The 26642-nt window shown below is 37.5% G+C and overlaps 2 protein-coding genes across 2 annotated transcripts in view; one reads left to right on the top strand and one right to left on the bottom strand.

Moving 5' to 3' along the window:
- Positions 1 to 380: 380 nt before the first annotated feature.
- LOC128554250 (merozoite surface protein 2-like) lies at positions 381 to 1117 on the bottom strand. Its single transcript, XM_053535501.1, has 2 exons — positions 809 to 1117; positions 381 to 461 (listed from the first exon to the last, which is right to left on the bottom strand). Exons 1-2 carry the CDS (start codon positions 1115 to 1117, stop codon positions 381 to 383), a joined length of 390 nt encoding a protein of 129 aa, XP_053391476.1.
- A 188-nt stretch (positions 1118 to 1305) lies between these two features.
- Positions 1306 to 26642, top strand: part of LOC128554251 (pneumococcal serine-rich repeat protein-like) — a 49505-nt gene continuing 24168 nt past the window's right edge. Inside the window, exons 1-4 of the mRNA XM_053535502.1 lie at positions 1306 to 1625; positions 2205 to 2589; positions 3361 to 3480; positions 5910 to 6029. Coding sequence (XP_053391477.1) covers positions 1306 to 1625; positions 2205 to 2589; positions 3361 to 3480; positions 5910 to 6029 — 945 coding nt within the window. The remainder of the gene's footprint in view (positions 1626 to 2204; positions 2590 to 3360; positions 3481 to 5909; positions 6030 to 26642) is intronic.

Raw genomic sequence — 26642 nt, 5'->3', positions numbered from 1 at the left:
TAAAATTTACAATGCAAGTCGTTCAGTGAAATAGTTTATGGTTAGAAACTAACTTTATATGTAAAATCCATCATTTGATGAGGTCAACAGAACTAAACATACATGTATAAATAGGCAATGTTTTTATAGAGCTATATTCATTCACAATCGAATGTACTGTATAATACTGCTGCTACTGCTGTTGCTGCTGCTACTACTCCTGCACCTGCACTTGATCCTGCTCCTGCTACTGCTCCTGCTCCTGTTACTCTCCTACTACTGCTACTGCTCCTGCTCCTAATCATGCTTCTGCTCCTGCTGCTCTTACTGCTGCTGTTGTTCATGTTGCTGCTCCTCCTGCTGCTCCTGCTCCTACTACTCTGCTGCTGCTGCTGCTCCTGCTACTGTTCCTTCTGATGCTGCTGTTTCTGCTGCTGCTGCTGCTGCTGCTCCTGCTCTTGATACTGCTGTTTTTCCTGTTCCTGCTCCTTTTATTGCTACAGTAACTGCTCTTGTTCCTGCTTATTCTACTTCTCCAGCTATTGCTCCTGTCCTGCTCCTGCTTCTGCTTCTGCTTCTTCTCTTGCTACTGCTTCTTCTCTTGCTACTGCTTCTGCTCCTGTTACTGCTCAGCCTCCTGCGACTGCTTTTACTCCTGCTTCTGCTCCTGCTACTTTTTAGGTAATTTATAACAAAAATTGATAATGTTTTGTGTTTATAATTATTATGGCTTATAATTTGTTGTAAAATATATATTTAGATGCATATTTGTATGCCTTTATTATAATGTTATCAATTGCATAAGTGCTCCTGTTCCTGCTCCTGATACTTCTTCTGCTACAACTCCTGCGACTGCGACTGCTGCTGCTGCTGTTGTTCCTGTTCTTGCTACTGCTCCTGCAGCTGCTGTTGCTGCTCTTGCTACTGCTCCTGCTGCTGCTGTTGCTCCTGCTAATGCTCCTACTCTTACACCTGCTCCTGCTCCTGCTCCTGCTACTACTACTGCTTTTTCTGCTCCTGCTACTGCTCCTGCTTCTGCTCCTGCTTCTGCCCCTACGCCAGCTACCGTTCCAGTCCTGCTACTGCAACTGCTCCTGCTCCTGCTACTGTTACTGCTACTGCTTTTGCTCCTGCTCATACTACTGCTCCTGCTTCTTCTTCTGCTCCTGCTCCTACTCCTGTTACTGCCCCTGCTCCTGCAACTGCTCCTATTCCTGCTGCTGCTCCTCCTGCTGATGCTTCTCCTGGTACACTTTTAATAATTTATAATAACAATTGATAATGTTTTGGGCATATAATTTGTAAAAAGTTGTAAAATATATATAGATGCATATTTGTATGCCTTTTTTATATAATGTTTTTCATTGCAAAAGTGCTCCTGCTCCTGCTCCTGCTACTGCTCCTGCTGCTACTCCTGCTCCTGTGACTGCTGCTGATGCTCCTGCTCTTGCTACTGCTGCTCCTGATGCTCTTTCTACTTCTGCTCCTGCTTCTGCTCTTGCTACTGCTCCTGTTCCTGCTACTGCAAATGCTCCTGCTCTTGATACTACTGCTACTGCTTTTGTTCCTGCTCATGCTACTGCTACTGCTTCTGCTCTGCAACTGCTCCTATTCCCGCTGCTGCTCCTACTGTTCTGCTTTTCCTGGTACTTTTGTAATAATTTATAATAAAATTGTTAATGTTTTGAGCGTATAATTTGTGAAAAGATGTAAAAAATATATAGATACATATTTGTATGCCTTTTTTATATAATGTTATATAATGTTAATACTCCTGCTACTGCTTCTGCCCTTTCGACTGCTCCTACTCCTGCTACTGCCCCTGCTACTGCTACTGTTTCTGCTACTTCTCCTGCTCCTACTACTGCTCCTGCTACTGTTACTGCTACTGCTCCTGCTATTGCTCCTAATCCTGCTGCTGCTACTGCTACTGCTCCTGCTACTGCTTCTGCTACTGTTACTGTTCCTGCTACTGCCCATTCTCTTGCTACTGCTGCTGCTGCAACTGTTCCTACTGCTCATGCTCCTGCTTCTGCTACTGCTACTGTTCCTGCTCCTGCTACTGCTCGTACTACTGTTCCTGATACTGCTCCTGCTCCTGCTACTGGTACTTGTACTGTTTCAATAATTTATAATAAAAATTGATAATGTTTTAGTTATATAATTTGTTATAAAACATATATACATGCATATATGTATACCTTTTTATATAATTTTATTCATAGCAAAAGTGCTCCTGCTCCTGCTACTGCTACTGCTACTACTCCTGCTCCTGCGACTGCTGCTGATGCTCCTGCTTCTGCTCTTGCTACTGCTGCTCCTGCTGCTATTTCTACTTCTGCTCCTGCTTCTGCTCCTATTCCTGCTACTGCTAATGCTCCTGCTCCTGCTCCAGATACTGATACTGATACTGCTACTGCTTTTGCCCCTGCTCATGCTACTGCTCCTGCTATTGCTCCTAATCCTGCTGCTGCTACTGCTGCTGCTACTGCTCCTGCTCCTGTTACTGCTTCTGCTACTGTTACTGTTCCTGCTACTGCCCATGGTCTTGCTACTGCTGCTGCTGCAGCTGTTCCTGCTGCTCATGCTCCTACTTCTGCTACTGCTACTGTTCCTGCTCCTGCTACTGCTACTGCTCCTGCTACTGCTACTGCTCTTTCTACTGCTCCTGCTACTGCTTCTGCTCTTTCGACTGCTCCTACTCCTGCTACTGCCCCTGCTACTGCTACTGTTTCTGCTTCTTCTCCTGCTCCTTCTACTGTTCCTGCTACTGTTACTGCTACTGTTACTTGCTATTGCTCCTGCTCCTGCTCCTGCTCCTGCTCCTGCCCCTTCTACTGTTAGTGCTACTGCTCTTGCTATTGCTGCTGCTCCTGCTGCAGCAGCTGCTTCTGCTGCTGTTGCTGCTCCTGTTCTTGCTCCTGTTCATGCTGCTGCTACTGCTTCTGCTACTGATGCTACTACTACTATAATTACTGCTTATTCTAATAATAATGATTAATATATAATTTTAACATTTACTACGGTGATAATACGATAATATGACAAGATCATGCTATTTCTTTTACCTAGGACGTTACCAAAGGACATACCACCCAATCAAACAATGAAGTAAGTTAAATATTTGTTTGCTTTCCACTTTATTTATATTTAACGAACAAATAGTTGTATACAATGAAAGCAATAAAAAGTTTTTGCGGTTTAAAAAAAAAGAATTATGTTTGGGCTTTTAATTTGTCGTAAAATATATTTAGATGCATATTTATATGCCTTTTCTATAAAATGAAATTCATTGCAAAATACTCAACATATGCAAAAATTGATAAAACATTGTTGTCAGTTTTACAAAAATTAACTGCTAAACTTTTGAGTATCTTTTAGCTCACACGTCCGGCATCCAAGCTCTGGGAATCAGAAGATTCTGATTTGCCAGATCCTGATGAAGAAATATCAACAGTGACCCCTCAGAAAGACGACAAGCAAGACAAAACAGCTAGTGACGTAAGATAATTTACATCTCGCATTGATATTTAATCAGAAATGCATCAATTATGACACATGTCGTCTTTAAAACTAGACTTAATGTACATATATACCTTTTCGGCCTTAATGGAAAATTACGCGATTACATAAATATAAACCTATTTCGGGAAAAGGTGGTTCTGGTTCCCATTTGTTTAGCAACTAATAATTAAGTAGATTTTTACATAAAGTAAATATACTTAAGGTATTAGGCCCGTAATAGAGTACCTTCTTTGTGAAGAGTATTCAATTCCTACCATAAACCTATTTTGACTGAAATTTTCAGGGGGCGTACTTACAAGCTTCACTGGGACCAATTTTGTTTTTATTATTTTCCTCTTTTCTACTAAGTTTTTATTTCTTTCAAGACTTATTATTGATTTATTGTACAAAAGTGTGAAACAAGTCATTTGATAAGCGATTTCTTGCTGTTCAAAGTGAATTTACCTCTAAAACACAAGGGTTAGCGTTAGTCATCTTTAAGAATAATGAGTTACATGCGGTAAAATTTCTCTATTGTGGCTTCACTCTTAAGATTACATATTGTGGAAAAAATGTAGGTAGGTTTTACTTCTGCCCCAAGGTTATTTTTTTAATTAAATGAGCAAATTCTAAATAGACCCGCAAGATTCGACCTTAATTTTGCAACGTTTGAGTTAGAATTCTGTCTCATTAAATCCGATCACTTTAGGCACCCTAGAAAAAATGATATTGTCAGTCTTATTTTGTGTTTAATAATTGTTTACCAATAGTTTGATGTTTCTTTTATCAAAATTAATGGTAAAATGATATATCTGCAAACTTTTTGGATAGTGGCCATCACTTTGAAATTTGTCTCTACTTGAGCTTGAGGAAATACCATAAATTATACAAAGTTTATAAAAACGGCACGGTAGAAGTTGTTTAAAAATTACAACACAACGCGAAACACGGTCAACTTTAAGAATACCAAGCAAATGCCATTTAAAACATTACTATTAGGGGACAAATAACCTAATAAAATTTCTGAAATAAACCAACATAGCGATCACACCATCCTAGTATGTTATGTGTATAAACATCATAAAAATGCTTAATTATGTATAACTTTATGAAACGCATATATCTGATACTGTAACAATAGGTTATGTACAATAAAAGTGCATCACGATGTAGCCGTCCAGACTCATAAGTAGAATTTTGAAATATAGAATTTTAACTAGTTTTGATGTTCAAGAAAAACTGAAGTATATTTGGACGTACTTGAATAATAATTGCAAGTAAAGAAATACACTTCAGAATGAAGGCTGTATCCTTCAATGAGTTAAAGGCAAACTAAAGCTATTCTTTCATTCATATTGAATGTGTCAGATATGGAACCTAATGGAATGCTAGTAGTTATAAAGCGCGAAACGAAAGTATCTCCATTAAAAATTCAATCTTTATTGGACCTAGTTTGAAACATTTTCTTGTAAATCGACCTTTGCTAGTATTAGAATAAATTCACTTTTCTGCCAGACTCAAGCGTGATTATCTAACAGTTTTGTGTCTCCGTATCACTTTCGAAGTATAGCCGTGACTGCAAAATTGTGTAAGCATTTCGCACTGTACAAAATGTCTAAAGAAATAGAACAGAAGATGACGCAAATATATTCTATCACTGTTGACTATTTAATAGGCGAATTAAAAATGATAAAAAATGCTTTATGTCTTTTAATATAAGCATACCCATAGGTTGGTCAAATTCGGCTGCTATATGCCTTTCAGACTTGGTATTTATATCAACTAATAATTAGTTATTCATTGTGGTGTATATGCCATATATATTTGGATTCATTCAGAACAGGTGACTTACCCTTCGCGAGCTCCGCATGGATACAAGTTTGCAGTATAAATTTATAACGGGTAGAGAGAATTTAATATACGAACCAATAACCACCATAATCTAGGCAGGAACATCCTAATGTTGATGCAAAAAAAACAATTATGAAATTGTACTTTGTATGCATAACATTTTTTGGTTGATTCATCAGAAAGTGTATTGTATTTCGGGACGCAAAATGGCTTTACTCCTTTATCTAATAAATTACGACAGTTTTCTATTCAACCCTACATTTGTCAGTATGTAGCAGCTTTGAATCTTCCTTAAGAAATATGTATTCATTTTTGCCATACACCAAAATACGGATTTTGGTGACTTATATTATATTGACTGAGTAAAAAGCAAATATGGATGCAATATTGTTTCTAGACTTTAAAGTCAAGTAATGGTAACTAGATAAACCATGTAAAATATGTTGAAAATAATGTGTGAAATAGGTTTGAATTTAGTAACTACATTACATGAACATTTTTTTTAATTCTACTGTTATCCTTAAGTTACAACAATTTCCAACTTCTATTGTTTATATGTCCTATGTTTGTTACAGACCTCACATATACAAGCCGGTAATCTACGGCGAAACAGTAATGCTGAGGAAACAACGTCATGTATTACTTCTACAGTTGCATGCGGCACTGACGATTATGTTGGCTATGAAACGTTTCAAGCAAGTTATTTGTCTTCGTTTTGGTACCACTCTTTTAATCACTTTGTTGTGTTTACAATAAGATCGTTTATAACGTACAACTATATTTATCACTTAAGAAAAACAATCAAAATATTTCGAATGTGTCTACATCTTAAATACACTCTTGCACTAGAAAAAAAATAATATAATGGTAAGTCTAAATGAATGTCAAATTTGTACAAAGCTTTCATTGGATTTAGTAGCACATGTAAATCAAAATAAGCTGAACATGTTAGTTATTGAGAAGGACTGACGGACGGACGCTGGATATCGTATACATCATGGGTCTTCAACACCCGGGTATAAAAACACAAAACAAAGCTCTCGTTTGGTGTTGTTGTTTTTTTTCCCAGATTCATCTCTAGGCGACCCCCATTTGCATATTAGATCATCTTAGTCTTGCAGATTTCATTCAGGTTCGTTTCTCTTTTATTCATGTACATGGAATACATGGTCCTAATAATCTTTTTATTTAGAATAATTTTTAGAGCTGTGAGAAACAATTTGAGTTCACTAGTCAGTCACAAGTTTATGCCACAATAAAAAAAGAAGAAAAAACCATCATGAAATACATATGTATAACTTTATGAAACACTTATCTGATAAAAAGTCATTACAGTGTAGACGGCAAAGCAGAAAGGTGGGATTTTGTCATAAATATCAACTAGTTTCGAGAATCAACATACATGTATACTATAGTATATTTGGAAGTACACTTGAATAACAACCGCATGCGAAACAATATACGTGTGACTGAAGTCTTTAGGATATCCTTCTTGGAGTAAAAGTCAAACTATAAAACAAATATTCTAAAAGTGTCAAATATGGAACCTAATGAAATGCTATTAGTTATGACATACGAAGCGAAAGTATTTCTATTGAATACTTTTGGGAGATTCTTTAATTGGAAACAGTTAATGCAAACTGACGTTTGCTATTAAATAGCTGGTTATGTTAAATGCCTGACCGCCTAGCTCATTAGGGAGAGTACAGACTAAATGATCGCGGGGTCCTGATTTCGACTCAAGAGCGATGCGTATATTCTCCGTGATAATAAAAGACATTTCGTCTGAAATATTTGTCTTCCACATCTGATTGATACATGATGGGGTAGTTGACTATGCCTTGCGAAGAACAGGTTTGGACTGGTATAGAATCCAATATCACTGGTTAAGTTAACTACCCGTCGTTATATAACTGAATACTGTTAAAACGGCGTTAAACAAAGAAAAAAAAATGCAATTTAAGGACTAGAAATGGGAAATGAGTTTTAAATTTCCTTTTTTTATTAGCCTTGTGCGTGACTTTCTAAGGATGAATGGCTCCACATCGCCTCTGAAATATAGTGACTATAAATTTATGTAAACCTTTCCCGCTATACGAAATACCTACGGAGATAGGGGAGAAGAAGAGACAAATGTTAAATTGATCACGGTTAAAAAGAAATTTAAAGCCGAAATAGAACTTTTCGAATTGTTTAATATGCAATCTGGCATTAAGATCTGTTCGTTGGGAGATCAAACTCAGCTGTGTCTTGACTATCCAACGTGGCATTGATTTAAACTTTCTGAAAATCTATTCGATGCTTTGTTGGGAACAAAATCAGTTTTCATCGAGGTACATAATACATACACAAGTACACAGCATAAATATTTCCCATAAATGATATCCGCGTGGATACAAGTTAGTACTATAAGTTTATTATGAATAGATAGAATTGATTCAAATCAATCACCACCATATTACACCAGAACAAATACGTCAAAGCACCCAATATTGTATACACGTTCTATGTGAGTCTTAACTCAGGAACATTTAAATTTTAATGCAAATGACAATTGTAAAATAATGTATTTCTTAAGATGGTTTTGCATATTTGATATACAGGGAGTGATGGCGTGAAGTCATTTATCCGGATAATGTAGAATAAAGTCTGGATTCAGCGTACGGAAATGATTATCATTATTATGAATTATTAGCAGCCTGTAAGTAAATTTATTACTTCGGCAAAGTTTCTATCTTTCTAAGTTTAAAAATGATGCCAGAACACGTGAAACATTAAATAATTCAAAATAATGGCTTAAAACCTGCTTGAAAATTGTGGATCACTTTTATCATGGGCAAATATCTTAAAAACAATCAAAAAGACCTAAACAGTTTGATTCACTATATTATAGGACATATATTTATTTACGACTTTGAGAAGTTTCACTAAAATCTATATTCCATTTTAATCGACCTAGCGAGGCAGGGTTTCGGTACGGTCCACTGCATTATTGTGCAGGATATGTAGTATATTCGGGCAACCTGATTTGCTATTCACTGGCCATCTACCTTACAATGTAACCACTGTAGCTCTTCCAGTTTGCTCGTTTTCTTATAATTACTATTATTTGTATAAACCAGAGGTTAACCCACTACGCATTGTAGAATGCATTTTTACGCGAAAATGTTATGATAATTGTGATTTTTCAATAGAGTCCCATTGTGAAAAGATGCGTGAAGTCCTGATGTTTCTAATCTGTATGATACAAGCACACGACGCTATCTTTTTATTAACTATTATTTGTAGAGTGTATTCTGAGGTGTTTAACCTTTAGCCTGCTAGCGGCAAGTGATTCTGCTTTTGCGACCAGTGTAGACCAAGATCAGCCTGCACATCCGTGCAGCTTGATCATAGTCTGAAATGTTCACTATTCATTCAGTAAACACCCCATTCGAATAATATATGGCACTGTCCAAATTAAATGATTGACCATTTAATTTTAGAAATTTAGCAGGCTAATAGTTAATCAAGTTCTATATGGTAGAACAAATTTAGATCCGAACGTACAAAACAACCTCAGTGAGTAACGACAGTGTTCTTGTCAATACTCGGCACTTTTTTGTCTGTATTATTGATATGTATTTCGCCAGACACAAAAACACGTATTTCGGTAACACTATGCATCGTTGATTAATATATGAGCAAGTATGGACACAATATTATTTCTAGTCTTTGAAGTCAATTATAGTAACTACATAAACCCATTTTCGTATAAAATTATAGGGAAAATTACCTATTTGAAATAATCGTGTAAACACCTTAAAATGTGATTTCTGCAAAGTTTTGAAATTCATCTATCTTCCTTAACTTTCAATCATTTCTGACTTTTAATGTTTGTAATAATGTCTGGGATCCTATGTTTATTACAGACCTCACATAAACAATCCCATGCAATAGAGCTAAAGAGTACTGCTGTAGAAACCATTTCATGTATCACTTCTACAGTTTCGTGTGGCACTGACGACTATGTTAGCTCTGAAGCGTTACAGGCAAGTTATTTTGTCTTCCTTACGGCTTTTCCTTTTAACCCTATTAGTGTGTTCACAATAAGACCATCTATTAAGTGCAACTTTGCATCTGTATACGTGTATATATCTTAAATATATTCTTGCTCTAGAAAATGTATAATGACACATTCTGACTTTTAGTGGAGTTTCTTAATCATATCGCATGCTAATGTAAATACAGACTTTGAAGTATGAAGTATAAAACTGGAATAAACGCACAGTTTTGAAATTCTATTATCTTCCTTAACTTTCAATTATTTCTTACATTTACTGTTTGATATAATGTTCGGGATCCTATGTTTATTACAGACCCCACATAAACAATCCCATGCAATAGAGCTAAAAAGTACTGCTGTAGAAACCATTTCATGTATCACTTCTACTGTTTCGTGTGGCACTGACGATTATGTTAGCTCTGAAGCGTTACAGGCAAGTTATTTTGTCTTCCTTACTGCTTTACCTTTTTAATCATATAGTTGTGTATACAATAAGATCATTTATTACGTACAACTATACTCACCAGATAAGGAAAACAATGAAAATGTTTTGCATGTGTATACGTTCAATAAAAAATTATCTTAAATATACTCTTGCTCTAGACAATTTATAATGATACATTCTGACTTTTGATGGAGTTTCTGAATCATATGGCATGCTAATGTAAAGACAGACTTTGATGTATGAAGTATGAAACTGGAATAAACGTTCAAATAGACCTTTCTGGTGTAAATGGAAAAGTACAAAAGTACACAACTACGTAAATGAATCTCCTCTCAGAACACTGGGCGAAATTGAGTTTAAATAGCAGCACTTTCAACAATACTTATGTCTCCCCCAGGAGACATATTGTTTTTGCCCTGTCCGTCCGTCCGTCCTTCCGTGCCCGCGAAATGATGGTTAAGTGACTGCATAACGGTACTTTCTCTTTGATGTCATTCATTCCGTTCTGTTTATGTGACCTTTTTCTTTTTATGTGACTGTTAGAACAATAGAGAGAACAATGGGGGTGTCACATAAATACCGTTTCGTTAGAACGTCCGTCCGTCCGTACGTCACACTTCATTTCCGAGCAATAACTGGAGAACCATTTGATCTAGAACCTTCAAACTTCATAGGGTTGTAGGGCTGCTGGAGTAGACGACCCCTATTGTTTTTGGGGTCACTCAGTCAAAGGTCAAGGTCACAGGGGCCTGAAAATTGAAAACAATTTCCGATCAATAACTAGAGAACCACTTGACCCAGAATATTGAAACTTCATAGAATGATTGGCCATGAAGAGTAGATGACCCCTATTGATTTTGGGGTAACTCCGTCAAAGGTCAAGGTCACAGGGGCCTGAATATTGAAAACCATTTCCGATCAATAACTAGAGAATCACTTGACCCAGAATGTTGAAACTTCATAGGATGATTGGTCATGAAGAGTAGATGACCTCTATTGATTTTGGGGTCACTCCATCAAAGGTCAAGGTCACAGGGGCCTGAATATGGAAAACCATTTCCGATCAATAACAAGAGAACGACGTGACCCAGAATGTTGAAACTTCATAGGATGATTGAACATGCAAAGTAGATGACTCCTATCAATTTTGGGGTCACTCCATTAAAGGTCAAGGTCACAGGGGCCTGAACATTGAAAACCATTTCCGGTCAGTAACTTGAGAACCACTTGACGCAGAATGTTGAAACTTAATAGGATGATTGGTCATGCAGAGTAGATGACTCCTAACGATTTTGGGGTCACTCTGTGAAAGGTCAAGGTCACAGGGGCCTGAACATTGAAAACCATTTCCGGTCAGTAACTTGAGAACCACTTGACCCAGAATGATGAAACTCCATAGGATGATTGGTCATGCAGAGTAGATGATCCCTAACGATTTTAGGGTCACTCTGTTAAAGGTCAAGGCCACAGGGGCCTGAACATGGAAAACCATTTCCAATCAATAACTTGAGAACCTCTCGACCCAGAATGTTGAAACTTCATAGGATGATTGTTCATGCAGAGTAAATGACCCCTATTGTTTTTGGGGTCACTCCGTGAAAGGGCAAGGTCACAGAGGCCTGAACATTGATAACCAGTTCTGATCAATAACTAGAGAACCACTTGACCCAGAATGTTGAAACTTCATAGGATGATTGAACATGCAAAGTAGATGACCCCTATTGTTTTGGGGTCAGTCTATTAAAGGTCAAGGTCACAGGGGCCTGTTCATGTAAAATCATTTTTTGGAAATAACTTGAGAACCACTTGACCTACAATATTGAAACTTAATAGGATGATTGGACATGCAGAGTAGATGACCCCTATTTATTTTGAGGTCACTTGATCAAAGGTCAAGGTCACAGGAGCCTGAACAGTGACTTGAGAACCACTAGGCCAAGAGTGTTGAATTTAGCGGGATGACTGGACATGCCAAGTAGATGATCCCTATTGCAGTCAACCATCAGTGTCTCTTTGACTTTCGCTCCTGACCCCTATTGACTTCTTGCCTATAGGACTTTGCATTGGGGGAGACATGCGCTTTTTTACAAAAGCATTTTCTAGTTCAGTCAGTTTATAAACAAAGTCAGAACATATTTAATAGAAATGTCTGGAACAAATCAACATTACAGCAAGCGAGGTCATATCACAATACGACGGACAAACTCGGGTATGCCTTGACTATAAGACTCGGTATTAATATTAAATTTAGCCCATTTAAACCTTTTAACCAATGAGTATCTATTTGTAGTAATATTTCTAAAAGTAAAACAGTTTTAGCCGAAGAGCACATAATATATGTACATAGTTGTTTGGGTCAAAACAGTTGACTTCCCAATACGCGAGATCCGCGTAAAATTATTATCATTGGTAGAAACATTAATTCGAACCAAAGACATTATGTACGCAATAGGGGCTGTATTTTAAGCTGGATATTCATAAAATTTGATCGGAATGTTAACGTTGATGAAAAAAGGTCAAGTTTGGATATGGATAATCTTGGGTTAAAACTAGGTAGCTGGGACAAATCAAAGCAAAACGTTATGTATGCAATAGTGGCTGCATTTTTCAAATGAGGTTCATGAAATTATAATCAGACTGATTGCCTTGATCAAATTTAGATCAAATTTGAATATAGGTCAGCTTGGATCAAAAACTAGGTCACTAGGTCAAATCAAAGAAAAACCTTGTCACTTTTTGCTCAATTTGTTTTTGAAATTTTGTCAGAATGTTTGTTTTTATGGGATTTTAAACAAGCATGAATCATGTGGGGTCAAAAAGCAGGTCACTAGGTAAAATCTAAGACAATACTTGTTTACCCTCAAGATTTTTGTTCCAATTTTAATAAACATTGGTCAGAATATGTGTTTCCATGAAATAACTTGGTAAAACATGTTTACACTGTTATGGTGTGTTTCTCAGATGAGCCACCTAGGGCCATCTTAGCTCTATTGTTTTAAATATAAGATTTATAATTTAGCAAAATTAAATTAATATAGAAAAAAGGTAATTCTTAAACTTTCACATTTTCAATATTATCTAAACATAGACATTATAAATGAGACAAAGCCCGCCCGCTTAGCACAGTAGGTAGAGCTTTGGTCTAGGGATCGTGGGGTCGTGAGTTCGATCATCGGGCGGGGCGTATGTTCTCCATGACTATTTGATAATCGACATTGTGTCAGAAATCATTAGTCCTCCACCTCTTATTCATCTGGGGAAGTTGGCAGTTACTTGCGGAGAACAGGTTTGTACTGGTACAGAATCCAGGAAAACTGGTTAGGTTAAATGCCCGCCGTTGCATAACTGAAATAATGTTGGAAAACCCAAAACAAACAAACAAACAAATGAGATAAAATTTAGACAGACAGCATAGTTCGATGAAAACAACACAAGAAATGGATACTTGTTTCCCAGTAGTTTCCGGACCGAAATCGCTAGTTTTTGCCAGTAACTTTCAAACAAAACATAATAGAAACATATTTTTTTTACAGAAAAGAGGCTAGATTCTTCATTAACACCATGCAGAAGTTGTATTACTCTTTTGTTATTAACACCATGCAGAAGTTGTATTACTCTTGCGTTCATAACACAAATATAGATGAGGTCTCAAAAGGTGCAATTATTTCCGTTAATATCTCAGTTAGTACGAGTAGTTTTCCGGACCTTTCGCTGTAAAAGTTGTAAACATTCTCTAAAAGCAAACATTTCCGATTTCGTAATATATATTCAAAATTAAAACATAATTCTAAGGCGTGATGATGATTTGAATAGTATATTTTTAGAATTTTGCAAATAATAGATTTATAATACGCTTATTACAGTTTTTTTCTTGGATTTAACGTCGCACCGACACATGACAGGTCATATGGCGATTTTCCAGCTTTAATGGTGGAGGAAGACCCCAGGTGCCCCTCCGTGCATTATTTCATCACGAGCGGGCACCTGGGTAGAACCACCGACCTTCCGTAAGCCAGCTGGATGGCTTCCTCACATGAAGAATTCAACGCCCTGAGTGAGGCTCGAACCCACATCGATGAGTGGCAAGTGATTTGAAGTCAGCGACCTTAATCACTCGGCCACGGAGGCCCCCGCTTATTACAGTTACCTCTAACTACGTTTGAATGACGTTTGCAACGTTATGCTTAAAATGACGGGACGTATTGAGCGGACTGGTAATATTACAAAAAAATAAAGAACTTTTAATAAAATTAACAACTTTTTTCTAAAAAAAGGAAAGAACAAGACAGGTCTCAAAATTGGTAGCCTAATGCCCTGACCACTCGGGCATGGGCTTGATTGTTAGACGGTATAGTAGGCAAATGCCTGTCTATTTTGGTTCCAATTTTTATCGATGATTTTATGCCGTGGTATAGTGAATATGTCGATTTTTTTTTATTTTCATTGTTTTATTTTATCACTCTCGGAGTGATTTACTGTATCGTCTGTAAATGGGAGCATCAATTGACTGATGTTTACTTTCAACTGGCCTCAATTTTTGCGCATGCGCACTGTAACTGGAATTCCCCTACAGTTCTCCATAGAATTATTCTTGTTTCGTTGTAAATACTATCCACGGCTGTAAATCGTCGATGCATGCAATACTTGTATGCTTACAATTGTGAATGATTATGATAAAGCAGTGACATTTTTCACAGATTCATTTCTTCAAAATATAAATATCAAAATGTATTATAATCAATGTAACAATTACTGTATCATTACTGTACATTCTTGTTAGTAATTGGCATCGTTTAAAACATATTGATCATAGGTATGAATTTCATTAATGAAACTAAAGATAATCATGATAATGCCAGTTATTGGCAATAGTGCATAATCTGTCATGTACTAAAATTGTATTGCAGGATGCGAATGGAAACACCTTAATACAATCAAATGCAACCAATTTTGAACGGCTGCAAACTGATACGAATTACTTACTTTCGAAATTATTTGATGGATTATCGAAGGTTTGTCTATTTATATTATACCATTTGGTAACTATACTTTAATTGTAACACATCTTTAAACTTGATCAAAGATAAACGAGTTCTAAAAATGTAAAAATGTATTAATTGTTAAAAAAAGTAGAAAGCACCAGGAAAGGAACTTTACACAATGGCCAACATATTAGGAATCGAAATATAATAACAAAATTTGCTTTTTTACTTGAATATCGGTAATTGTTATTTCTTTCTATCTGCAATAGGTTTTGATATTTGGTTGATATTGCAGAAAGTAATATTGAATTCATTCTTATTATTACTCTCCGACAGTGCACGTTCAGGTGCAAATTTAGCAGAAAATGCCTTTTCTAACCGTGTTATAATGCATATTCTGTATTGTGGATGTATTTCTATCTGTTTTTAACATAAGGTTAATTGTGCTATGGGACTTCAGCCACTGTTTGTAAACAATATCAAATTTTAACATTTAACATCTAATAATAATACTAATAGTAGTTATTAAAAGGAAAGATGATTTATTATGCACTAGGATGAAAACATATTTGATAATTAGACTACTGCTAAAATATTTGGTGAAATAAGCATCAATTAGGTGTAATGTTTGTTAAGATTCATAACAAGTAAAGACAAGTACATCAAAGAAAAACAGTTTTTTTTTCGAAAACTGTATTGTGCATCACAAGATATTCAAGTGATAAAATCTGTTAATCGTAGATACCAAAACCAAGAATGGCTGCTTAAAAAATACATTTAGCGAATCAACAATGTATAGTTGAAATGACTGAGTATAAGTGCAAGTGGCTGAAGATTTATTAGATATATACGTATGCCTTTAAACAAGGAAGCATAGTTCTGAATAAATATGCAAAGTCTCAAGAATACTTCAGTGGGTCAATTGATATTTTTTGACATATTTTGTGTAAATTTCATACAAATTGGTCTGCTGATGCGTCAAGTGTGGTGTGCTGTGTGTTGTGTGTTTGTCACCTTCCGCTTTCAGCCTCCACCGCTGGCTAGCCTTCTGGTGAAAAAGGAGCCGAGTGCGTAAGTCTTCCCTGCCAGTACATAGCCTCTCTGCAGACAAGCCCTTTTGCAGTGCCTCCGAGTTGGCGCCACACGGTAACTGAGCACATTGCGGCCTCAGTTAGAACTGCAGGGGACTCGGAGGAGGTCTGCCCCCAGACATGTTGCATGCTAGGCCCACCGGTGTGTGGACACGCCCTGATGCCTATGAACAGACCCCCAGCTATGGGACAAATAGCTCCTGTGTTCCCAGGATAGGGTTTTAACTCGGAACTAAGGGTGAGGTAACCCCGAAAGAAACCTAGAGAGTTGAAGACAGAGGTGCTGGGCCATTGGCACTCTCTTAACGAACCACAGCACCATGCAATATCGCTATGACTACACAACCATCCGGTATTCAACAATGTGGTGCTGAATCTCTGAGGTCCCTCCAGGGGGATTCAGTGCCGGGCTCTGAGCCTCGACAGAGTCCACCCACAGCTACTGGGGATCCCTCCTTCAATCCACAACATGCAAAGAGAAGAAGGAGGAACATACCAAGGAAAAGAACCAATTCGCATTAACCTTTCAGGCTGATGCATTGGAATGCGGAGGGTGTCTTTAACAAGAAAGCTGAACTTGAGCATATCCTCCATGAGAAAGACATCAATGTCTATTGCATTCAGGAAACTCACCTACAGCCAGAGAAATCCTTCAAAGTCAGAGGATACCAGTGTTTCCGCTGTGACAGAATTGGCAGACGAAAAGGAGGCATCATGACATTGGTCAGGAACAACATCAGCGCTGTCCAGACCAACACGCATATGGATGACTCCGAGTTCCAAGTTCTGAGCCTCAGAAAGAACGAGTTCAGTTTGAAACTTGTGAACATATACTCTCCAAGTGACACAGCTCTGTCCCTTGACAAAGTTACAGCTGATGAAACCAGGTTCATGATTGTAGGAGACTTTAACAGTCACTCACAAAGCTGGGGATATGACCACATGGATAAACGTGGAGAGGAAGTGGAGACCTGGCAAGATGATAACAAGCTAAACCTCATCAACAAGCCAGATGATCTCCCAACTTTTTACTCCAGAAGCTGGCGAACAACATCAACCCCTGATCTTGCTTTATGTACTGATGACATACATGGACATGTCAAGCGGGAAGTCAATGAACAACTAGGAGGTAGCGACCATCGCCCAGTCCAACTTACTATGGACCGCATAGCCTCTACTTCACCTAACATCCCCAGATGGAACTACAAGAAGGCCAGGTGGACCTTTTACCAAAGTCTGAGTGATTAGCTCTGTAAAGACATCAGAGTGGAAGGTAGAGACACCAACCCGGTTGTCAAAGACTTCAACGCCAGTATACTTAAGGCTGCTTACAGCGCCATTCCAAGGGGAACAAGACAGGACTATAAGCCCTACTGGAGTGATGAGTTGGAGAATCGACAGGCAAAGTTATCAGAAGCCAAGGAGGAAGCAGAAAACAATCCCTCACAAGAAAGTAACCCTCTCTCTACAGCAAGCCAAGGCCAAATTCCTCAGGCACAAACGGGAAGCACAGAGGAAGAGCTGGAGAAACAAAACAGCCTCGCTCAACCTAGAGCGAGATGGCCAAAAGCTGTGGAGATTGACGAGACAGCTGAACGATGAAGAAACAGAAGAGGCTCAGTAACTCTGGAAGAGAATGGTGAACTGTTGACGGGTAAACAAGCGGCAAACACTTTTGCCTCTGACGACAAAGATGTTTCCAACATCCGCATCAACAGGGAACGGCAAAGGGAAGCCCGAAGAGAAAAAAAGGGAAAGGCAGACAAGCCAAGTGACACCAGAATGCATGAAGCAGGGTCTTAAACTGCATGAGCTACAGACAGCTCTTAGGCAGTTGAAGACAAAGAAGGCTCCTGGACCAGATGGTGTCACAAATGAAATGCTGACCAATCTAGGCACTGTAGCAATTTGCAAACTCCTGGAAATTTGCAACTACAGCTAGACACAAGGACTGCTTCCACAGATATGGAAAGAGGCAGTCATGATCCCCATCCACAAGAAAGGGAAGGATCCAAAGAAGGCTGCAAGCTACCGCCCAATCAGCCTATCAGCCTAACCAGCTGTGTTGGAAAGACCATGGAGAGGATTGTGAATGCACGCCTGAAGTGGTACATGGAGATTAACAACCTATTCGTAACGCAACAAGCTGGCTTCAGACAATTCCTCTCCACTGAGGACCAGACCACTTATCTATCGCAAGAGATAGAGGACCCCTTCCAAGAGCAGAAAGTCGTGCTTACAGCATGGATTGATCTGCAGAGGGCGTTTGACAAAGTCTGGACTGATGGACTCCTTGTCAAGCTGATGAGGACTGGAGTAGGAGGTCACATGCTGAGGTGGATTAAGTCATACCTCCACAACAGGAGAGCAAGAGTCAATTTAGAACATGCCAGCTGTAGGAAGTTCCTGTTGCGTCATGGTGTCCCACAAGGCGGAGTCTTATCCCCTACTCTCTTCTTGCTTTTCATCAATGACCTTGTGTCTGAACTACTGAAAGGAGTTAAGGCTGCCCTCTACGCTGACGATCTGGTGTTATGGTGTAAGGAAGAACATGCCACTACAGCCACATACAGGATGCAAGAAGCCATTAACAAGCTTTCAGCTTGGGCTGAAGATTGGTGGGTATCGATCAATATAGAGTAATCGTCCACTACACTATTTTCCCTGTCGTCAAAGCAGAGGGCGGGTAAAATCAAGATGGGAAATACTTCGCTGATTGAAGCAGACGAGGCAAAATACCTCGAAGTGACCTTTGACAAACGGCTAACCTGGAAGCCCCACATTAGTCAAGCAGAAGGGAAGGCCCGTAGGCGTAAGAAGCTTGCCATGATGCGCAAACTTGCTGGAACAATATGGGGAGCAAATGAGCAAATACTCAAGACAGTATATCAGGGAACAGTGAGACCCCATTTAGAGTATAGCTCAACTGCCTGGTCCACTACTGCCAAAACTAACCAACAGGCTTTAGACAAGGTCCAGAACCAAGCATTGCGGATCATGACAGGTGCTACAAAGTCTACACCAGTTAAAATTTTTATACGCCATATTTCTTCTAAGTCCTAATTTGCTAATCGCTTACTATAAATTTCATTATACACTTTAAAAGTGTTTCATTAAGTCTCAATTTTCGCACATTTTTCATTCAGATAGATAGTATATTTCGTACTTTCAATCTTAGAAGTTATAATAGGATACTTGTCTCGTACGCATTTAAAAGTTACAATCTGATAAATAGAATTTAGACGGGTACCAGTGATATTGGTTTCCAGCTACTTAGAAATTATAACATAGAAGGAACCAGAAATATCGGTTCTCTTTTAAAACAGAGGGCGCTTCAATTGGCTATTCCAGAAAATATCCGCACCCCACCCCCCATCATAGAAGGCATTTCAGCCAACAAATACCCCCTTGGACAAGCATAAGTAGGAGGATCACCCCTTGGACGAAGTAATTTTACACAGTGTACCCCCCTGGACAACCTAAGAAAGGCAATTTTACAGAAACTTACCCCCTCGACAAGCAATCATTAAAGTCCCTCTGGACAACCTATGGAAGGTATTTTTTTAAACCAGATCCCTTGCCCCCTCCACCCGCCCCCCCCCCACCCCCTCTGACCCGGACAAGCCATCTTAAAAGACCTCCCTGGAGAGACAGCCCCTGGACAACCTTGACCTAACTCCCACTGGACAACCTATGTAAGGCATCCCACAACCCCTGGAAAAGCCGTCACAAAAGATTCCCAATGCCCCTTTAAACAGACACCCACTGGACAACCTATTTTCCAGGAAAAATGCCTTACATATAGGTTTCAGGTAAGTGTCTTTTTTTAGGGGAGAGGGCTGTTCTTTTGAGATGGCTTTTCCAGGGGTGGAGGGGGGGGGGGATGTTTTTCAGAAAAAGAATGCCTTTTATAGGTTGTCCAATGGGTGTCTGTTTAAGAGGGGGCAGGGTATTTTCAGACGGCTTTTCTAGGGGGGTATTTTTCAGAAAAAAGTAATACCTGTTCCAAATATGTTGTTCTGGGGGTGTCTGTCCAGAGGCGTCTCTGGATATAGCTTGACCACGGGTGGGGGGGGGGGGGGGGGGGGGAGGGAGGTCAGAAAAAATGCCTTTCATATAGGTTGTTAAGTGGGCGTCTGTTTAAAGAGGGATGTCTTTTGAGACAGCTTTTCTGGAGAGATTTTTTGGAAATAAAAATCCATTCCATAGGTTGTCCAGGGGCGGGGGTGTCTGTCCAGGGTGCGGGGCCTCTGGAAACAGCTTGTACATGGGGATGTTTTTTTAGGCAAAATGCCTTCCATAGGTTGTCCAGGGGGTGTCTGTCCAGAGGGATCTTTTGAGATGGCTTGTTAAGTTGTGTGTGGGGGGGGGGGGGGGGGGGGGGGTAGGGGGGGGTCAGAAACAGATGCCTTCCATGGGTTGTCAAGGGGGTGCGCGTCAGAGGGGGGGGGGGGGGGAGGGTGGTGTCTTCTTTCACGATGGCTTGTCCGGGGAGGGGGTTATTTTTCTTGAAAAATGGAAAAAATGCCTTACTTAGGTTTTCCAGGGGGTACACTGTATCAAATTACTCTGGTTACTTTGTCCAGGGGATGTTTTACCTACATATGCTTGTCCAAGTGGGGGTGGGGGTTAGGGGTGTGTCCAAGGGGTTATTTGTGGGCTTAAACGTAAACGTTTGCCTTTTTCATCCGAGGCAAATATGATACGCCCAAACATATACATATTCGATTGGAACAGAACATGTTTAAAATTTCGAATATAATGGTTAACAGTATCCTGATACCCGGTAATATCATAGGTGAATAGCTTAGTATTTTACAATATTTGTTGCTTATCTAAGAATAAAGATTTATTGAACTCTATGAAGAGATACTGTCCATGATATACAGTCGAATACCGTTACCTCGATATTCAAGGGACTGTAAAAATTGCATCGACGTATCCAAAGTTCTTCGTAACGATATCGACTGTCTGGGACTACTTTGTACTTGTGTCGGACGTCTATATTGTAATTATATCCAATGCGTATTCCAGGGGGTTTGAAAGGGAAAAGAAATAATATAAAACGTAAATACGATTTTAATTTTATTGACAAATAAAGCAGTTTAATTAAATAGTAAATACATGTACATACATACAACTTTTTTAATTTTTCAAAATATACGTGAAAACATTAGCATTTTTATTCTTTCCCTAAAGAAGTCTGAATGCAGCGGTAATGTTCCTAGCTGAGTAGTCATTTTGACTGTGCTTCGATAACGAAAATTTGCCAGTTAAATACGCATATTGTTACTCAATCCTAAATGGCAGATTTTTACTCCGTCAAACAGAAAAATATTTCATCCAAATTAGTTGTTATATTGGAAAACAGCTTGCTCGCTTGCACGCTGTTTTATAAGACTAATTATTGGGAATTAAATGCAAACTTCCTGACATTTAAATTGGATTAAAGACTAAATAACAAACAAAACAAACACACAAACTAGCTTGATTATTATTAATACATCGCCGAACAACAGTAGGTTGATTTTCACACCTTACAAATAACATGGATATTTTTTGACAAGCTGTGATATCGACGAAACCAGGTGTAAAAACAATACAGGTAAGTTGAGGGGACTGAAAAATCTCATCGAGCTAAACAAAATATCGAGCAAATCATATCGAGGTAATGATAGATAATTACATTAAAATATACAGGGAAAAATCGGGACCAACTAAAACACATCGTGCTAACCGGAGTATCGAGCTAACCGATATCGAGGTAACGATATTCAACTGTATATTCATGCTTAATGTGACCTTTTTTCTTTTTCATTCCGATGCTCGTAGGAGCTTAGTGACAAACAGTCAGAATCTGGCACGGAAGGGACCATTTCTGTATGTATGTTTAATATTTACTTAAATTACAATTATACGACTCCTTAAGGGACTGACATCCAGATCGTTCAACAACAACAATTTAAGATATCTTGAAAATGCTAAATTTCTCAACAATGCTTTGAAACTTAATTACTGACGTACTTTATGTTACGGAAAACACATTAGAATTAGTCGTTTTTACAATTTTTTTCAAAACAAAAATCGAAAAGTGTTTGTAACGGTTTACTCGAAGTAAACTGCATCATTTATAAATATCTATATTCAACGCGTATTGAATATAAAGTCCTCTATAGCGCTTTTGGTAGCGGCAAATTGGTCAATTGCCGCGGCTGTCCGGATTGGATTCCCGACGCGGTCATTTCTTATAGTGATCTGGCATTTTTAAAACATTTAAGAAACTAAAACTCATATTCTATATTCATAAATTTGCTTTCAAATTGAAGTTTGGTCTTATTATTAACATTATGAATATGTGTTTTTGTTTCTAAAATACACTTTAATTAAAACTTTAATGATTTTAACGAAATTCAGGACTTAAAAAGTCTTTGACACCATTCATGAAAAAGTAATTTAGTGTTTTATAAACACGAATGAAGCATTCCAATAAATATGTAGATATTTATCTTTTTAGACATTTTGCTATGTTTGTCTTTTATTTGTAGGGTATTTCTGAATCGGGCACGGAAGAAGATTCTGTCAGCGTTTCCGTACGTACTTCATCTGTATAATTTCGACTTTGAAGTCATAAATACACTTAATAGCGTGTTTACTTTATTTTATATAAATTGAGCAACTTCAAACGGCGACAGCACAGTCACATGGAGATCTTTTAAAATGTCTGTAAATGTATATGTTGTAAAGACCACTTACATTGCTAATGAAAGTAAAGACAGGTTGGGATCGAAACGTCTGCTCCGTGCGATTAAACCTAAGCTGGCCTGTCCTGAGAAAACATGAATAATATGTAACAAGTAGATGTGAGTTTACTACACACAGCTATAATCTAATAACTTGTAATTAGTTAGACAATGAGCCACCACTGCACGGGCCTTAACATTTTAAGCATTATCATGATAATAAGACCAAATATTCCCAGCAGTAATATATAGAGATATATATTCATATGCAGAATGTATTACTCTTTTGTCATTTTCTATTTATATGTTATATCTTCCATTTATAGTGACACGGTATTTGTTTTATCAGGATTTAATTCATAAAACGGTGAAACAAGTAAAATTTAATAAAATGCGTAGTATTGAAAATAATTTTTTTATTTCATATTTTGCTGAAATGATTAAACATCATTAGGTATTGTATATTTTCCCTTATTGTGTATAGATGAGTATAGTATATTCATTACTTTGTTTAAATAATGCTTTTTGCTTTAGTCATCTTAACTGTGTCATTGCTTGGAGTTGATTTTGGATTCAAGTATTGATCTATTACTTTTTATACATATATTCATTAAGTTTCTAAGTTCGAGTTAGAAAGTTAAACAAATGTCAAAGAAATGCTTTAAGGTCCCAAACATATTTGAGTGCATCAAAAATTTGATCAACTGTTTTGGCCCCCAGTACCAATGATCCGGATGGCAAACTTTTTCTACTCTCTTCCTCATACCTCATACAATTTGCATCCATCTGAAATTAAACTTCATAACCTTGAAGTAAACATGTGCATTTTATCGGGACTTACATGTCCAGTTATCATTTGTGGAGTTAAAGATTTTTTTTTTACTTTGAAATGTTACAGCTATATCAGCATATTTCGGACAACTCAGTTTCCAGCCAAGTGATAAACCTGGTATACATCATCAACTTGAAGTGCTCATATTTGTCGGGTTTCAATGTTCAATTATTTCTTCTGGAATAATAGCCATTTTAGTTGTTTGAAATATTACAACTACATCAGAATATTGTGTAAGCATTTCAACCTACAGTTTCCATCCAAATAAAATGCAACTTCATACACATCATTAACTAGAAATGTACATTTTTGAGTTATGAGTTATGGCCCTTTTATATACTTTGCAATATTACAACTAAATCAGCTTCTGTCATCCAGGCTGAAGTTTTCATCCAATTTATTAAAACTTTGTACATACGTCTTCAGCATCAAGTGGACAGGCACATGCTACTATTAGATTAATGCCCTTAATAAATTCATTTTCTCATGTTGTAGCCATATTACAACTTTATTTATTGCACTACCAAGCTTTTTCAGGGTGAATGTGCCAGAGTGTATATATCAGAAAGCCACAGACTAACAATGTTTTATCTTGAGTAAAATTGTTAAAAAGTAAATATGTATATTATGTTATGTTAGAATGTAAGTCTTTGATAATAAAAAACAACATTTAAACTGCTTCTGTAAGTGCAAATATTTTAAAGTCAGTAAAATTGCACAAGGACAAATATGTTTTCACGATGGAAAATGTAATGCAGCTATCTAAGGAAGAAAGTGTCGTGTGGTTTCAGCAATTACAATTTTCTACACACCATTAAAATATTTAATTCTGCGAGTATGAGGCAAGCTTTTGTTTTGCTACATTTCTGAATGGCTTAGCGACCTTAAATGCATACTTAGGGCAATAATGGCTATGACTTTGCTGCAACTCAGCTGCAACTCGGTCAGTTAGTAATTGGATTACAAATTAAATGTTAATCAAATTAAACATTTTTTTTTTCAATGTCAAAAAAGTAATACTTGAAAAAAAAAATTACAATGCTATAGAAAATGTTAAGTACTGACGTTCAAAATATGGTTTGATATATTCTATAAATGAGTATCAACAGTTTGTCAAAAGGCTTTTTATCTATCGCTCGAGATAAGATGTTGATCGCTCAAGATAATATGTTGATCGCTCGAGATAAGATGTTGATCGCTCGAGATAAAATGTTGATCGCTCAAGATAATATGTTGATCGCTCAAGATAATATGTTGATCGCTCGAGATAAGATGTTGATCGCTAAAGATAAGATGTCGTGCGCATGAGATAAGATGATGATCGCTCGAAAAAATATGTTGATCGCTCGAGATAAGATGTTGATCGCTCAAGATAAGATGTTGATCGCTCAAGAGAATATGTTGATCGCTCGATCTAAAATGTTGATCGCTCAAGATAATATGTTGATCGCTCAAGATAATATGTTGATCGCTGAAGATAAGATGTTGATTGCTCAAGATGTTGATCGCTCAAGATAATTTGTTGATCGCCCGAGATAAGATGTTGATCGCTAAAGATAAGATATCTCTCGAGACAAGATGTTGATCGCTCAAGTTGATATGTTGATCGCTCAAGATAATATGTCGATCGCTCGGGAAAAGATGTTGATCGTTCGAGATAAGATGATGATCACTCAAGATAATATATTGATCGCTCAAGATAATATCTTGAACCCTCGAAATAAGATGTTGATCGCTTAAGATAATATGTTGATCGCTCAAGAGGATATGTTGATCGCTCGAGATAATATGTTAATCGCTCGAGATAAGATGTTGATCGCTCAAGATAAGATGTCGTGCGCATGAGATAAGATGTTGATCGCTCGAAATAAGAGTATAATCGCTCAAGAGAATATGTTGATCGCTCGAGATAACATGTTGATCGCTCGAGATAATATGTTGATCGCTCAAGTTGATATGTTGATCGCTCGGGAAAAGATGTTGATCGCTCAAGAAAAGATGTTGATCGCTCAAGATAATATGTTGATCACTCGAGATAAGATGATGATCACTCAAGATAATATCTTGAACCCTCGAGATAAGATGTTGGTCGCTCAAGATAATATGTTGATCGCTCAAGATAAGATGTTGATCGCTTAAGATAATAATTATGTTGATCGCTCAAGATGATATGTTGATCGCTCGAGATAAGATGTTGATCGCTCGAGATAAGATGTCGTGCGCGCGAGATAAGATGTCGTGTGCATGAGATAAGATGTTGATCTCTCGAGAGAAGATGTCGTGCGCACGAGATAAGTAGATGTTGATCGCTCAAGATAATATGTTGATCGCTCAAGATAATATGTTGATCGCTAAATATAAGATGTTGTGCGCACGAGATAAGATGTTGGTCGCTAAAGATTGGATGTCATGTGCTCGAGATAATTTAATCTTAAAAAAAATAATAGCATGTGCTAAACATACCACCATAGGATCATTACGCCAGTAAGCAGAATTGTTAATATTGAAACTGTCATACTTTCGCTTTTTAATCACCTTTTCATTGCAGTGCCAGACCCACCAAATATCTATGTTAAAAGTATAAATGACTTAATCTTTGTTTGGCAATGTCATAACAAAATTAGAAAAGACATTTTAACTGAAATCTTTAAAGAAGTTGGCATGATTAATTTAAATTCTATTGTTTCAGCTTTAAAATCACGTTGATAAGACTTACATGTATAGTAAAACATAATTGAAAATGGCTAGATATTATTAACAAATTTTTCAACATAAGTAAGTTGCTAAACTGTGGTATTCATTATGTACAGAATATAATAAACAATATTTCCAATATATTCTTGAAAGACACTCTAAACACATATATAATACGTTGCAATTGCTAAGATTTTGACAGTAAGACAGATTAAATTTAATGCGGATATTCTATTTGACGGTAAGAGTGTGTTTTCGAAACCATAGTTTGATTTTGGGATCCACTGTGTAGGAGACTTGTTAAATTCTGATATATTGATTTTGCAACTTTAATGAGTTCAACTATGATAAACTGATAAACATATATTGAAAAGGGTAATCTGAATAATATGTATCATAGTGAATGTGGTAAGGGAAATTCAATATAAAAATCTGGATGACTCACATGAAACAAACCTTTTATCATTTTTTCTATATAG

The sequence above is a fragment of the Mercenaria mercenaria genome, unplaced genomic scaffold, assembly GCF_021730395.1.
Source record: "Mercenaria mercenaria strain notata unplaced genomic scaffold, MADL_Memer_1 contig_4874, whole genome shotgun sequence".
Lineage (NCBI taxonomy): Eukaryota > Metazoa > Mollusca > Bivalvia > Venerida > Veneridae > Mercenaria > Mercenaria mercenaria.
This window is presented reverse-complemented; position numbering and strand designations above follow the sequence as displayed.

Bases quoted from the DNA above. Each gene is read 5' to 3' on its own strand.
- LOC128554250 (XM_053535501.1), bottom strand. From the start codon at position 1,117: ATGAGCAGGAGCAAAAGCAGTAGCAGTAACAGTAGCAGGAGCAGGAGC. The intron at 462-808 runs GTATCAGGAGCA...TAAAAGGAGCAG, and splicing joins CAGGAGTTGTAGCAGAAGAA to GAACAGGAAAAACAGCAGTA.